The 16,201-nt window shown below is 47.7% G+C and overlaps 1 protein-coding gene across 1 annotated transcript; it reads right to left on the reverse strand.

Moving 5' to 3' along the window:
* Window positions 1–5,744: 5,744 nt before the first annotated feature.
* PRLHR (prolactin releasing hormone receptor) lies at window positions 5,745–8,111 on the reverse strand. The gene has a single exon (XM_027113135.1). The coding sequence runs from the start codon at window positions 7,581–7,583 to the stop codon at window positions 6,471–6,473; it is 1,113 nt and encodes a 370-aa protein (XP_026968936.1). The 5' UTR covers window positions 7,584–8,111; the 3' UTR covers window positions 5,745–6,470.
* Between the last annotated feature and the right edge of the window lie 8,090 nt (window positions 8,112–16,201).

Raw genomic sequence — 16,201 nt, forward strand, 5'->3', positions numbered from 1 at the left:
AGTGGCTATATGTATATGTATAACTGATTCACTTTGCTGTACACCTGAAACTAACACAACATTGTAAACCAACTACTAGACTCCAATAAAAATTGAAAAAAAGAGAATATGGCAAACACAGCGCTAACGGGGGCAGAGAGAGAGCATGTTCAGGACAACCTATCACCCTGTCGGGAAACACCTGCTTCTTGAGAGCGAGCACAGTTCAGTGAGGATGGAACCTGCGCTTTGGAGCAGTCCGCCTGAGTTTGAGACTCAGCTTTGTGACTGACTGACAAGCCGTGTGATCTTGGACAAGCTACCTAGCCTCTCTGTGACTTACTTTCCTGCCCTATAAAATGCGGCGTAGGTAGATTGCAAATGGCCATGAACACTCTGTAGCTCCTTCCATCAGGAGGTGGGGATTTTCATGGTTCCCGTCTCACGGTGTTACTATCTAGCTATAAAATTCTAGGCTACCTGGCACGAAGCAAACTTTCCATAAAATGTAGCAATAGTTATTCTCATCATACTGTTACTTGTCATTATCATGTCACTTGTGTGGTGCGGGACAATGTGACAGGAAGGGGCTTTGGAACCAGACAGACCTGGATTCAATCCCAGTGCCACTCACCGACTTTGGGTAAATGACTTCTCTGAGCTTTAGTTTCTTCACCTGTAAAACTGGGACAAGCAATGCCAGCCTTGCAGGGCTGTGGTGACCTTGGCACAGAGTGGGAATCTCACGGAAGGACACGACTGCCACCACGCCTGCTGCTTGGCATACCCAGGGCGGCAGGACCTGAGCGCCTGCCGTGGGCACCTCCCCAGGCCCACCTGGAGCTCCGTGGGACTTGGAGAGAACACGGGTGCACTGAGGCCCCTGCGGGGCTGCCTTCACCCTGATGGAGTCCTCATTTCTTGCTGGAAGTTGGACGGAGAAAATAATCAAAGGAGACAGTACCTTACACGTTCAAGGCGCCTGAGAAGCATCCTCCCCGATATCGGCCAATTGACTACGAATTTCAGTTCAACAACAGAGGGATGTGTTTCCTAGCAAGATTTTTTCTTTTTAACACGTCTACTAGAGCAACACTTTTCTTTGATTGATTCCCAAACACCATTTTTTAAATATACGGTTCCACACCAAGAGGCTCTAATACAGTAGGTCTCAAGAAGGGACCGGGCCCCTGTGTTTTCTAAGAGCTGTGCAGTGATTCTGAGAAGTGCTGTGGCTGGCTGAAGGCAGAGGCAAAGGGAGGGGTGATCCTTCACCAGGCCTTCTAAACCATAAGGGCAGCGTGGCGTGGCAGGTGAGGGCTTAACTTGGAACCAGGGGATCTGGATCTGAATCCCAGGTCCCCACTGCTCGCCTTGGGACCAGGTAAGTCAGTCACTTCCCTTGCCGCCTTCACAAATGAGGACAACACCTGCCCTACTCACCTCCAGGTGCTGTGGTGCAGGTCAGATAAAATCATTCTCGGGCTTCCCTGGTGGCGCACTGATTAAGAATCTTCCTGCCAATGCAGAGGACACGGGTTCAAGCCCTGGTCCGGGAAGATCCCACATGCCGTGGAGCCACCAAACCCGTGCACCACAACTACTGAGCCTGCGCTCTAGAGCCCGCGAGCCACAACTACTGAGCCCGCGTGCCACAACTACTGAAGCCCATGCGCCTAGAGTCCGTGCTCTGCAACAAGAGAAGCCACTGCAATGAGAAGCCCACGCACCACAACGAAGAGTAGCCCCCGCTCGCCGCAACTAGAGAAAGCCCGCGCACAGCAAAGAAGACCCAAGACAGCCAAAAATGAAAAATAAATAAAAATTAAAAATATATATATATATATATATATATAAAGAGGAGACCGTCCTTTGCTTTTTCTGGCTCAGGTTTCCTCGCTATAGCCCCAAACATGAAAATGAAACACATCTGACCTTTCGCTGTTAGGGCCTCTTGAAAGCTCTGCATGAGATTTATCATGTCAGGGGCCCTGCGGAGATTCTGTGCAAACTCCCGTTATCCACCTCTGCCTGGCGCTTGTCTGTGAAACATTAATCGTATGAGCTCCAAGACCCCACAGTGGGCAGGAAATGCAACAAGCAGCTGCGCTTGCCACATTGTTGCAGCCTGCCCTCCGCAAGGGGATTAGCCAGGGTGTCTCCCCAACATGATTCACCGGAAAATAGATGCTTGAATCCCACCACCTCCCCTTCACTGGGGTGGAGGGAGCTTCAGATCAGAGGTATTTATAGATGATAAGGAAAAATAGAACTAAAAAAAGGCAGAATAGAAACACAGTGGGAAATGAAGAGGAATTGACTTGGAAAACAGAGAAGGACAATTCAAAACCTGTTAGAAGTGTACACATTCAATTTTCAAAATAAGGCTTTCTACTTCCAAAGACTGACTGGGAATGTACAGTCTTCTCACAAATCAAGATTGCAACTTTCATCCATCCAAATAAATATTTTACATTTTCAACGTCTGTATACTGTCTTCTCTCACTTTGCAAAAAAAATCCCTGGAAAGGTATGCACAAATCCATTTTTAAGTCTTAGTTTAGATGTACCAGAAAATTCTGTTTATGATGCTATCATGAAGGTTTTGGAATGTAGATGATTAAATTTTGTTTATAGACCCACGTGTTGAATGTTTTAAAATTTCTCAAGTCATAGGTGGAAGTGGGTGATTAAATGCTAACATTTAAATAATGATTCAGATTTATGATGATATAGAAATTAAGCATGAAATTCTCTACTCTCCCTCTGATGGACCATCGGATTTAGACACCTGCAGTCTTGGAGAACACAGAGCTTGGCGCCATGGACAGAAATGCTGTCACTACTTAGATTGGGGCCAGGGGGTCACAGGCCCTAAATGAACAGTTCACTCTTGGAATTAGCTTGAACTGACAAATTCAGATTGAGTAGCATGTTTTCCTTGGCATGATTTATCCTTGCTTTGATCCTGGCCATCCTGAGGTTGTGTGGTTACACTGTGTGTGTAGCTGGCTTAGTTTATTAATCCCACGGCTGGAGACTGTTCTACTGATTTAATGTTTATTAAGAACCCACAATGTGTGAAACACACTACAAGCCCCAGCCTGAAGAGCTTCACACAGTGAAGTCAGCCCCAGATACATCCTATGCACATAACAGACACCAGTGCCTGAAGGGAAATCAATCAGGGACTTGCCTTGGGGAATAAAGGTGCTCCTAACCTCTCATCTGCGGGGGATGGACCCTGGTTCACTCCCAGATCTAGCCACACACTTGCCTGGGTCCCCTTGACGCCAGCTCCGTGCCTTACTTATATTTATCAGACTACTAGGTGTTCAGGAATGCAAGCCACAGGACAGAGGTGGTGAACTAGCCTACCTGAGAAAATAAACCTAGAACTTAGCACCCCCGGTAGAAGAGCAGACTGAAAATCCACAAGAACAAAAATTCAGAAACGTTACATCAATTGGAATAGTTACCTTAGCATCTCTCACAGTTGCTATTTCCAGGTAACTGTGGCCAACACATATTGAAACAGCCCCCAGCCGATTTAGTGAAATAAATCTATTGGTTGACTGCCAAAAGTAAGACTTGGAGGCAACACTTGCAAAGAGGAGTACAGAACCTCCCATCAGCCTCAGAAAGGGCCAGTGCCAAGTACCAGGCTGGCTCCATCCCCAGCCTTATGACTCCTTGCAGGAAAAGGGCTGGATACTTGGTATTAACTAAAATGAACTACCATATTAAATTAAAAGTTCTACCTCAACCCTCTGTGGATTCCTCTAGGACTCACTTCTGAGAGATTTGTTTGATCAGTTTGTTTTGTAGTCAGACACGTCTCAAATAGATTTCAGATAGGGTAAGAATTAATTAGTTGCTGTTCAGTTGCCAATCTGCATAATTTGTAAAGATGTTTATGAACACAATTCTCCAGCCTCTTTAGGCTCTCCATAAAGTCCACATAAATGTTAAAAAAAATTTTTTTAACTTAAGCTGTAGGCATGATAGAAACTGGTGGGAGCTTTTCTAGTAATTAATGGGAATGTTTTCCTCTCACAGTTGACTTAAATCAAACTATCAGGGAACATTTCAATTTTTTTAACATGTCAGCAACCAGGATTTGGAATAATTCATGGTGTATAACGCCATTGACCTAAAATTGAATGACAATACTTTAAAAAAAAAAAACTGATTGGACTCATACAGAGCCTTACACAGAGATGTGTAAGGAAACTGTTGAATGGATACCTATATATTCTGTTATAGGATGTACCTCTATGTGCTCCACCAGGTATTGTCTAAAGGCTAATAGAGTATTCCCAAAGCTTCATTCAGATGTTTCTGAGGTTCATTAGAAAGAGAATAATTCTTAAGGCATTTAACCTTGGATGCATGTTAAAATCACCTGAAGTGCTTTGAAAAATGCTGATACCCAGTCCCCATCTCAAATCAACTGCACTCTCTGGGGATAGGACCTAGGCACTGATGTTTTTTGAAAGCTCCCCAGGTAATTCTAGGAGCAGCCAGGGCTGAGAACCAGTGACTTAAACTCTCCAGTGAAGAGACCACAATTAATCAGATTCCTCCCCCAACTACTTCCACCCCTTCCCCCAATCCCTCCCGTCTCCACACATATCCATCCAAAGAATGATCTGAGGAAACAGGAAGTGTCTAGCCTTGAGTCTCCCAAACAGTAGAGCTGCTGGAAGCACAGGAACCAGTCCCTGGGATGCTGGGAGATGAGCTCATTTGGGGTGGGGGAGTGACATCATGCTGTGTGTGGGTCACATTATTAGAGCACAGCCTCTTTGTTCCCTAAATCCACAGACGAAGCTGAAAGTTAGTTTTAGCGCCATTGCCAGAGGTAATGGCATCTCCCAAGTTCACCTGCCTTTTCCTTTCTCCAGCCTTTTCCTGCCCTTCCCCATGCTGTGAAAAGTCTAGTCATATAAGTACTGAAGACTCATATTGCTAACGAGCCCAACGATGAATGGAGCCACTCTTCCATTGTGCTTACTGACATCAGAGTAAAAGGGTATAATCCTTGTCATCCCCAAATCACCCCCTCTTTCCCTTCCTTTCGGGGCACACTTTAATGAGTGAATGAGCTCATTGAGAGTAAGAGAAGGGGAGAGGTGGGAAAACACTGGTTCTGCTGTTTAGTGCTGGAGTAGTACTGGAATCTTCCAGTTGGTAGCTGAATGGCTGCAGACACCACTCCATGGCCTATATGCCACAAGGGCTAATCTGATAGCTGCATATCATGTATCATTTCCCAAGACTCCTGCCTTCACTGCCACTGTCATTATGCCAACATCAATGTGGAAACCCTTGTCCTCATTTAAAGAGCTCCTGGGATGTTAAGGTAAGGATTAGCAGCCTGGTGTCATGGCCCAACAGTCATCACCTCTTCCCTTCACCCGGAAAGGAATTAAGTGTTTGATCTGTGCACCCTGTAGGTGGCACTTTACTCTTCTGTTCTGGATTTAAGTAAGCTTCTCCCCTTCCTTATATTCTGAGTTGATCGTGTTCCAAGTGTGTCACCACAGAGCAGGCGCTGAGCAGTCAGTTGACAGCTGTTGATCCGCTGCGAGATCAGGAAAGAGCATTACGCTACGGCACACAGCGTACACTGCGTATCCAGAAAACCAAATATTTGAGTGCCTGCCTGTGGCAAACACTGGGTGTGTACATACAAGCATACTCGTGGATAGGGTGTGTGTCCTATGCAGTTATATATCCCCTTAAACGATTTGAACCTTTTCCTCTTTATCCCTATTTATCTATATCTTCATCGACTAATTCAGCTCATCATTTAATAGAAATTGGGGGATAAGGAGGAGGGAAAACAGTAGCAAAACCTCTTGAAAGGTGGTTTGTAAGTGTTTTTGTACTATAAATTCAAGTGGATTTAAAATTAAAACCCCTTTGGCATATAAAGGTCTTATTCAGGAAATGCTGAAATCCTAGATGTAGAGTTGTAGTACATATTTCCCTGGAATCCCAGAAATTAATGGGTTCAAATTGACTAAGCAATTGTATCTCGGCTGAGCCCCTTTTAAAAGGCAACCTGAGAAGCTCTACCAACCCCAACAAAGCCATTTTAAACCCCCTGCTCATTGCTCCTTCATCTCCCCATTGAGCAAGCAGAAGAGGAACAAGGAAGGCAGCTACGGTCCTGAAATACTGTTCTGAACCAGGAGAAGGAGCTTTGTTTGGCCTTCAAGGGCAAACGGAGGAAATAATAAATCCTCTTTTCCTCTCCCCGGCCTCCTGCAAGCAAAGCACAAGACTCTCAACAAAGCCCACTTAGCATTTTACAAAGACACAGGACAAGGAAAGACAGCTGGACAAGAAGGCTGGGCTGGAAGCTTTGCCCCTTATTGGCTTAGTATTAGCTTAGCTCTGGAATAAACTCTCCAGTCCGGCCTCGGGTGGGCATCCTCGGCGACAAGCGGACATGGAGTTCCCCAAGGCCTGGCGCAGTGGCATCAGATGAGCACGCTGACTGTCATGCTCTGGCCGTGCGGCGCGATCTTGCGGGGCCAGGTGAACAACAGCTTGCGTAGCTCCTCACGGAAGCTGTCGTGCAGCCAGGCGTAGATGAAGGGGTTGTAGCAGACCGAGCTCATGGCGAGCCAGTGGCAGAGCAGCTGCACTAACCCGAAGGCATAGGGGTCTATGGCGCGCGGGTCGAGATCCCGCAGCAGATTGAAGACGTGCAGGGGCAGCCAGCAGACGGCGAACACCACCACCACCACCACCAGCAGGCAGAAGGTGCGGCGGCGTCGCGCGCGATCCCAGTCCGCTTGGCTCGGGGTCACGCAGCCCGGCACCACGCGGTTGCGGAGCTTCACCGACACCCGGACGTAAGACAAGAGGATGACCAGCAGGGGGAGCAGGTAGGTGACGAGCAGCAGCCCCCAAGCGTAGAGCTGGCGCTGGCGCTCCTGGGACCCCCAGAACTCCTCGCAGAGGCGCACGCGGTGTGGCTTGAGCTCGACGTGGTAGGTGTGCACGGCGGCCGGCAGCGCCAGCACCGCGGACAGCGCCCAGATGGCCAGCACCGCGTAGGCGCTGAGGCGCAGCGAGATGCGCCGGCGCAGGGGGTGCACCAGCACGACGTAGCGGTCCACCGCGATGGTGGCGAGCGTGAACACAGACACATAGACGGTGACGGGCTGCAGGAAGAAGACCAGGTGGCACAGGCCGCCGCCGAACACCCAGCCGCGTGGCTCGAAAGCGTAGGCCAGCGTGAGCGGCACGCAGGCGGTGCACATGAGCACGTCCGACAAGGCCAGGTTGCCGATGAGGAAGTTGGTCACGTTGTGCAGCCGAGGCACCCGTGCGATCACCAGCACCAGCAGGCAGTTGCCCACCAGCCCCACGACCACCACGATGCTGTAGAGCAGCACAATCAGCCCCTTCAGCTGATGCACCAGCTGCAGGCTCTGGAATGGCGCGATGGCCTGCGCGCCCGGACCAGCCGCCGACCCATTGCCCACCAAGGCTCCTGAGCTCTGGTTGGCCGGAGTTGAAGCCGCCCGCAGCAGCCCAGAAAAGAAGTCAGGGGCCCCGGGACCCTGAGTCGCCAATGAGGCCATGGCCACCTGTCCAAAGAGAATCAAAGTCCGTCACTTCCCATTCTCTCTCCGCCCCCTCATACACCAACTGCGCCCCTCAACACACACACACACACTTCAGTGACCCAAATATTCCTCTGGAATGACTGGCCACAATAAATAACAACAAAATTTAAAGTGCCGTCACCCCTACCTCTGTAAAATTAAGTCTGTGAGTTAGATGTGCACAGGTTATTTCAATGCCTTCTACTCTATTTAGAGCCCTTACAGTCCCCACAGGCCAGATCCAGGAGCACAGTCCTACCTGGTGACTGGGGCTTGGCGGATGGAAAAGCGCTCCGGGGAACGAGGGGGAGAATTCTGATGGTCCCTAGAGGTCCTCCACCCAAGACGGCCGTGCAGCCTTCTCCGCTTCTCCGCGGAACTGAAGAGATTCAAGCGTTCCCAGTGGGCTCGCGGCGCCTCCCCTCCGCCCCGCCCCCCACTCCATCGTGTCCTTGTACGGAAAAAAGGGGCGGAGCACGCACCTCCCGACTCGGTGCTTAGAGAACTGGAGAGGTGGATAGTGTGGGGAGAATAGAAGCAGAAGAGGAAGGAGCGGCCGGAAACCTGGGCCGGAGGGGCGAGGGAGAACCTCTGCTGCGGGAACTTGCTGCGCCCTGGGAGAGTCCCGCTCTGGAGGAGAGCGCAGTGGACAAGGGAGAGGAGGCGCGTGAAGCCCCGCGCTCTCGGCAGGACCTGGTGCTGTTTGAACAAGGAAGGCGCAGGGGAGGAAGTGGGTGGGAGTTGAGACGGGATGTAGGGGAAAGATGAGGGACTCGCCCTCAAGCGCTGGATCCTGCATGGAGTCCTGGCTTGCGCTAACAGAGTCGCATAGGGGGTTCTGTCAGGGATCTAAATCTTCGCCGCAGGCCTTCGGGCGCTCGCGCTCCGCGGAACCCACTGAGCCTTCCCTCCGCCTAGGCTGGCGACGCGATTCGAGAGTCGCGGGTCCGACCAAGCTCAAGGAAGTGTTCAGCACCACGGACAGCTCCCACGGCCCGGGCTGCGCCGCGCGTGAGTGCCTGCCAGCGGACGACTGGGGAGTGCAGCCCCGCTCTGTGTCCTGTGCATTTGGAGAAGGAACCTGGTCCCTGGCCTGGTTCAAAGAGCTGCCTCGCCGCCTGCATCCTGGGCCGGAGCTGCAGACTTCAAGAGCTGTAGGGCGGAGTGGAGGAAGATGGGCCGGGGTCTCTGGGGGTCGGAGGGTGGTGACTTGTGATCCTGCTACGGGTCACCGCACATAGTGCCAAGGACGGCGCTGTCATTTTATCTCCCTGGGTCAGAAAATGCAGCCTCCGTGCCATTTACCTTAGACAGGCTCACTGCAATACCTGCTCGCCACTCCTCTGCTACTCCCTTCTTCTCTCCCTCTTTCTCGGCTACCAAGCTCTAATCCGTATCTGCCTGACAATACCAGTAAGGATTGTCAGTTCTGAGACCCTACCCTCTGCTTCCTTAAATAAACACCCTTAGGCCGCCTCACCACACAACACACACACACACACGCATGCACATACACACATATATATGCAGGATTTCTACCAGGATAACAAACATTTGAGAAACTTAAAAGTTACATACAATCTTTAGTAGTAGTATTAAGTCATCACTGAAATGTAAATTTAACCTGGACCAAGTTGGGGAAGGCAGGAAGGAGACTTTGTAGCCTCCCTCCTTTGAAGCTATCTCCTCCCTTCACATTTTCTTTCCTTTTCCCAGAGGATGGAGCTTCATTGTCCGTCTCTCATAAGCCTTTGTACTTTGTCTTCTGTCTGCAGATATTCCAGTTGGGCTGGAAAGAAGTAAAATGATTCTACTCTCCAAATTTAAGTGATTCACTCATACAGGGAGAAAAAGTCAACATTGGAACAAGAGCAATCCAATTTTATGCAACTGTATTTATTCTAAACCCACGTGTTCTGGGTTATAATCACTTTAGCTAAAGCAAGTATTATATTTTTGAAAAACGCAAAATAAAATACAATCTGTGCCTGCCTAATCCCTTACCCAGTGATTTTTCTCATCATGTTCACCAACAGGGTTATATATACCCAAGAGCAGAGGCACTCTTTTGCTTCAAAATATCTTTAACAGTGGCACAGTGGTTAAGAATCCGCCTGCCAATGCAGGGGACATGGTTCTTGCCCTGGGCCGGGAAGATCCCACATGCTGCGGAGCAACTAAGCCCATGCGCCACAGTAACTGAACCTGTGCTCTAGAGCCCGTGAGCCACAACTACCGAGCCAGCGAGCTGCAACTACTGAAGCCCGCGTGCCTAGAGCCCGTGCTCTGCAACAAGAGAAGCCACTGCAATGAGAAGCCCGCGCACCACAAAGAAGAGTATCCCCCACTCGCCGCAACTAGAGAAAGCCCGCATGCAGCAACGAAGACCCAATGCAGCCAAGAATAAAATAAACAATTTTTTTTTAAAAAAAGAATACTTTAAAAAAAATATCTTTAACAGAGGAAATTGTGGTAACATAGTTGAAAAGGATTCGGGATGCAGTTAGGCCTATAACTAGACCCATCACTCTAGTCAATATCATTGATTATATAATACTAAAAATAGTAACATGACAAACTTATCAACAACTAGAGGCCATGTAAATGTCAGTATTTGAAAGTTCAATATTGGGGTACCCTCCAGAGAAGAAAGTTGATCATTTGCCAAGCTCCTGATAAAATCTGGTAAGGGTTTCAGTGCTGTGAGCTTTTGCAAGATGGAAAGAAAGTGAACATCTCAGAATAGAATAGCCCATTTTAGATCTCTATTCTCTCTGGTCCTCATTGGAGTTAAGGCTAGGGTGCCTCTCAGCTAGGACATCCCAATTAAACCATACTAATGTTCAGACTTTCCTTTATTAATAGTGCTCCAGAAACCTGAGAGATCATGAATAAACAAAAAACTTTTAGGACAAATAAAGGAAAGATAGTACCTCACATAGTAAATAACAAACTATGGGATTGTATTACCTCCCCTACCCACAAAGTCTTCAATAGCCCAACAAACAAAGACCAGAGCCTTTAGCATGGCATTTCCAATCACATGCCCCCCTCTTCTGATCCGCCCTGTTTTTTGTTTTTTTTTTTTGTCTGTCTCCCCACCTCTGTCTCAATCCCTATATTCAGGCCACACTAGACTGCTGGACACAGACATGTCCTCACCATCCAACATCTCTCTTGGGGTTTATTCCCTTTCTCTAGAATACTGGTTGCTTCATCCCCACACAACTTACATTCTTCACATCCTAAGGTGCCCAACTCAAAGATTACCCTGTCTTCAAAGCCTTTTCCCTTTCATGATATTTCTGTCCTTTATTACATTCTACCTTTGAAATTCTGAAAGTGTTTCCTCTGGAGGCTCCACCAGCCATGATGTAAACTCTTTACAGGCAAAGGGCCAATGTCTTGAAGCATTTTTGTACCTACATTACAACATGCCTGAACCCAGCAGATACCAAATAAATGTCCCTTTTGATTGAATGGATAAAAATAGCCCCCCATTTACTGAGGGCATTTTACATGCCAGGCACTGTGCTAATTACTTCACATACATCATCCCATTTGATCCCCTCAAAACTATTGCGTTGTTTTTGGCTGTGCCACAGGGCTTGTGGGATCTTAGCTCCCCAACCAGGGATCGAACCCATGCCCTCGGCAGTGAAAGCGTGGAGTCCTAACCACTGGACTGCCAGGAAATTCCCCTCAAAACGATTATTACATTCATTTTACAAATGAGGAAAGTGGTACTTCAAGGCTAAGTAACTAACCATAATGGCACAACTAATAAGCAGTGGGGCTGGAATCTCAACTTAGATTTGCCTGACTCTGGAAGCAAACACTCCACTACTGTACTTTACTGCCTCTGAATCCATGACAGATGCACTGAAAAATACAAGTAGGTTCTGATGGGGTGGAATAAATAAAGGGAACCCCTCCCCCACTGTGGTTTATTACAGGAAGCTCTAATAAATTTGGTTACAACTCTACCTTTATTGTGTTTAAGCTAAACAGATCCTTAGGAACTTCCCTGGTGGTGCAGTGATTAAGAATCTGCCTGCCAATGCAAGGGACATGGGTTCGAGCCCTGGTCAGGGAAGATCCCACATGCCGGCGGAGCAACTAAGCCCGTGCACCACAACTACAGGGCCTGCGCTCTAGAGCCCGTGTGCCACAACTACTGAGCCCAAGCACCTAGAGCCCGTGCTCCGCAACAAGAGAAGCCACTGCAGTGAGAAGCCCGCGCACCGCAACGAAGAGCAGCCCCCGCTCTCCGTAACTAGAGAAAGCCTGAGTGCAGCAACAAAGACCCAATGCAGCCAAAAATAAAAATAAATAAAAATTTAAAAATAAATAAACAGATCTTTATGCCTCACCCAAATGTCCCTTGCTTATATCCCATGTAGGAGACAAGACCTTGGGCTGTATGAACTTCAGGAGGTGGTATTATGCTTTATGATGACAATAGGCAACAGGACATAGAGAACAGAAGACAGAGACAGCAGAGGTGAAGACTGCAGTTAGGAGTCTGAGAAAACTGCTTAAGGGCTCTGAAGATTTTATGACAACCAAGTGCATGCTGCTACATGGCAATTAGCCCAAACTTATGAGAAACCACTAGAGGTCATCTTCTTAATTACTAGGGAGGAGAGAGCAGTTTTTGAAACTTAAGTCCAGACAATAACAGAACAGATCCTCCCCCAGACATGAGTTTTTTCTTCTAAGCCTGCCCTGTGTGTGTTGCAAGAGCCAGGCACCCCCTGGCTTCTCAGACTGAGCCAACTCAGTGTGGCAGGCTGGCCACCTACGGGAGAGGAGAGCCCGTGACAGGCAGTGTGAGAACGGACACGGCCTCACATACGAACACAAAGAAAACCCCATATGCTTCCATTAGACGACTTTGGGAAAATGCTTTTTTTCATCTCATACTCCAGACATACTAATTATTGCTTCCAGCTCTGTCACACACACACTACTCGTTTTTTAACTCTTCAGTTCAGCTTTGCCCAAACACAGAGTGGAGGCTTCAATGCTATTATTCTGACCCGAAATCATCTTTCTTTGGTTGGACTTTTCTTCTCACCCCATCAAGAATCAAAAGGGAGGGAATTCCCTGGTGGTCCAGTGCTTAAGACTCCACCCTTCCACTGCAGTGGGGGGCGGGTTCAATCCCTGGTTGGGGAACTAAGATCCCGCATGCCACGCTGTGCTGCCAAAAAAAAAAAAAAAAAAAAAAAACTCAGAAGGGAGCCCCAGACGGCCTTGTGTTCTCTAAGCCAGAGTCATCTCCGAAGTAGCATGCAGGGCGTACATCTTGCATCTGTCTCATTTTAATCTGGGCCCCATTGTGGGTCGCCACTCTTGGGCCTGGATACCTAGGCTACCTCTGGGCTTTCTCTAGTCAACCTTGTGTGAGAGCTCTTGACCATGCTCTTAGCTCTGGAAGGGTGAGAAGGCACAGAAACTTGCTAGAAAGAAAACTTACTGTTAGACGATCTCACACACACGTGGAGTTCAGAGGATGGGGTAAGGCAGCCCGTTATTTTTCTCACTTGTCATCTATCAGGCCATACTTATTTCACGCAGACTCTGGACAGGTCCCAGGGAATCACTAGATACCAGTGGTGATCCTTGCTGGCAAGGTCTCAGAGTGGAACATCTACAAGTCAAATACACTTTCCTTTTACAGTGTAGATTCCTGCTAATTACATAATTTTGTAAGCAGACTAACAAAGTCTTGTCTTTTCTCTACCTTCAACGATCCAGAAGTTAGGCTATCTCCCCAGGAAAGGAGTGGGTAACCCCCCAGAGTAACATGAGGAGTTGGGGTGTGGTAGGAAACTTCCCTGCCACACAAGAAAAGGGAATGATAAAACCTGCTAATTCAACAGTTATTTGTGATTCATCTATATGTGACAAGTCCTGGACAAGGTACATTGAGTGAAAGATGAGTATGACACACTCCCTGCCCTCACAGAGCTCACAGTCTGGGACAGAATTTTCTAGAAACAGAGTCAGCTAGCAGAAGGAACTATGAAAATAATCTCAGGATGCTGCTACTCTAAAAAACCCAATGTTAAAACTGAAAAGCCCTGTGGCTTTAGTAAATTAGCAATCTCTGGGAGTCTTGATTTCCAATTCTTTTCAGACTTACATATTTCATTAGAGCTGTTTCTCTAATTTCTTTTTCCTTTTTTTTTTCATAATGGTTTATACATGAATTACCCACTCAGCTAGAAATAAGGAAATAATACCGTGAGTTAGCAGTCAGGGTATTAAGAATAAAGAATATTAAGAATATTGATGGGCACATTTGCATCAATCCTGGCTGGTCTATTCCTACACCTATCTCTGGACAAGTTTCTTCAGTATCTAAACACTTAAAGAAATAAACACAAAAGTTGTTTTCAAACACAAAGCTTCCCACCTCCAACACACATTGAAAAGGTGATCAATATGTTAAAATAAAACATAAAAGTATTCTCTAAGCCAATCTTCCGTCATAGCAAGCCAAATGTTCATCTGCTTGCTCTTGGCTGGAGTGGGGCAGGTGCCCTCAATCCTTCCTGTTCTCTTTTAACCTCTTCTAGGCCCAGAATGTGAAGCCTTCCAGTTCCCTCAGAGAAGAGCTGCCTGATGTGGTCTCCCCCTGCCCGGTCTTTAACCTGCTCCCAGAAGTTCTAAAGCCCTGCACCTAGAGCCTGGAAAGAAAGGAGGACCTTCAGTCTTTGCTTCTAAACTGAATACGCACAACGTTACTAGATGAAAGGAGACTTTTTAAAGGACTCTAGGTTTTAAAGGACTTCACCACTGATAAACCTTGTGCATCAGTTAGAGCTCTTCCTTGCAAACAACAGAACCCACACTGGTTGGTTTAAGTACAAGAGAATGGCAGCTCAGCCCTGTAACTGCCGAGAGGACTGGGGGATCAGCCTCAAGACGCAGCTTCCAAAACCATCCTTGATGAAGAAATCTCCACCCCACATGCAAAGTTGCTGTCAGTGCTGTCACCTCCACCAATGCCATTTTGCATCAGGAACTCAATCTTGCAGCCATCACTGTTCCCCAAAGCCAGGCACCTCTGCAGCCACTGTGTCCAACAAAATGGGGCCCCCATTTCCTTAGGTGTCCTCAGGTCTCGCATTTCTTCTTTTTTTTTTTTTTAATATTTATTTATTTATTTGGCTGCTCTGGGTCTTAGTTGCAGCACGTGGGATCCTCGTTCAGGATGCGGGATCTTTTAGCTGAGGCATGCGGGCTCCAGTTCCCCGACCAGGGATTGCTTCCCCTGCATTGCGAGCACAGAGTCTAAGCCACTGGACCATGAGGGAGGTCCAGGTCCCTCATTTCTAAATGAAAGTTTCACTCAGGTGTATCTGAGGGGCAGAGCCTGGATCCCGTACCTGAGTTCTAATTGCAAAATATGCTGGGAGTTTGGGTTCTGACTTCCACTTTGATGGAAGATGATGAGGAATTTCCCCAAACAAGAGCAGATGACAACCAGCCATGAGTTATAACAAATGTTCACTCTACCCTATTATCAGTCTTCAACAGCAATTTTAAAGACCAAAAGCTGGGGCTTCCCTGGTGGCGCAGTGGTTGAGAATCCGCCTGCCGATGGAGGGGATACGGGTTCGTGCCCTGGTCCGGGAAGATCCCACATGTCGCGGAGCGGCTGGGCCTGTGAGCCATGGCCGCTGAGCCTGCGCGTCCAGAGCCTGTGCTCCGCAACGGGAGGTCACAACAGTGAGAGGCCCGTGTACCGCAAAAAAAAAAAAAAAAAAAAGACCAAAAGCTCTGAGGAGACCCATACGCTCTCTTAATTTGCTACCCTGCTTCTCCATCATTTTGAATGAAAATGTCAGATTAAGACGAGACAATTAAGGATGTAAGAGTATTATGTACATTTTAGAGCATATTAATTTAGTTTACCCTAATATATGTAATAACTGTGCCCCACTTTATAAGAAAAACTCCCCCCAAAAAACAGCTTCCAAAGATATAAGAAATATGGCAACACCTTATACCAGGGTTTCTCACCCTTGGCACTAGTGACATTTTGGACAGGATAAATCCTGTGTCGTGGGAGGTTGTCCTTTACATTATGAGATGTTTAGCAGCATCCCAGGCCTCTTCCCTCCAGATGCCAGTTGTACACACACCTAGTTGCAACAACCAAAAATGTTTCTAGCATTACCAAATATCCCCTGTGGTGGGGATAGGAGACAAAATCACCCCTGGTTGCTAAGCAGTGCCCTACACCAATACAGCACTTTTAAAATTCCCAAAGTACTCTGCTTGGGAGTGCTACCAGCCTTCATAGTTGGCTCTCTTCAGACTGCAAGACCCCAGAGTTGTGTCTCAAAAACACTGCATTTTCTCAGATTGTCCTCTTACTGCTTCTTAAAATAGCAACAGGGCAAATGGAGAAAGATGACGTTTAAGACAAAAAGAAATCCCTACGATAAGCACAAGTTGATTGCCAACAGCAGGACAGAAATGGTCACAAAGTCCAAATAAGGAAGAGCATACAGCTCTCGGGCTTGGGTAACGGCGCCGCCACTACTAAGCGTGAGTTGTCCTATTCGCAGAAGAAT

This window comes from Aethalodelphis obliquidens, unplaced genomic scaffold (genome assembly GCF_003676395.1).
Source record: "Aethalodelphis obliquidens isolate GAN/ISIS:26980383/991018 unplaced genomic scaffold, ASM367639v1 scaffold11, whole genome shotgun sequence".
Lineage (NCBI taxonomy): Eukaryota > Metazoa > Chordata > Mammalia > Artiodactyla > Delphinidae > Aethalodelphis > Aethalodelphis obliquidens.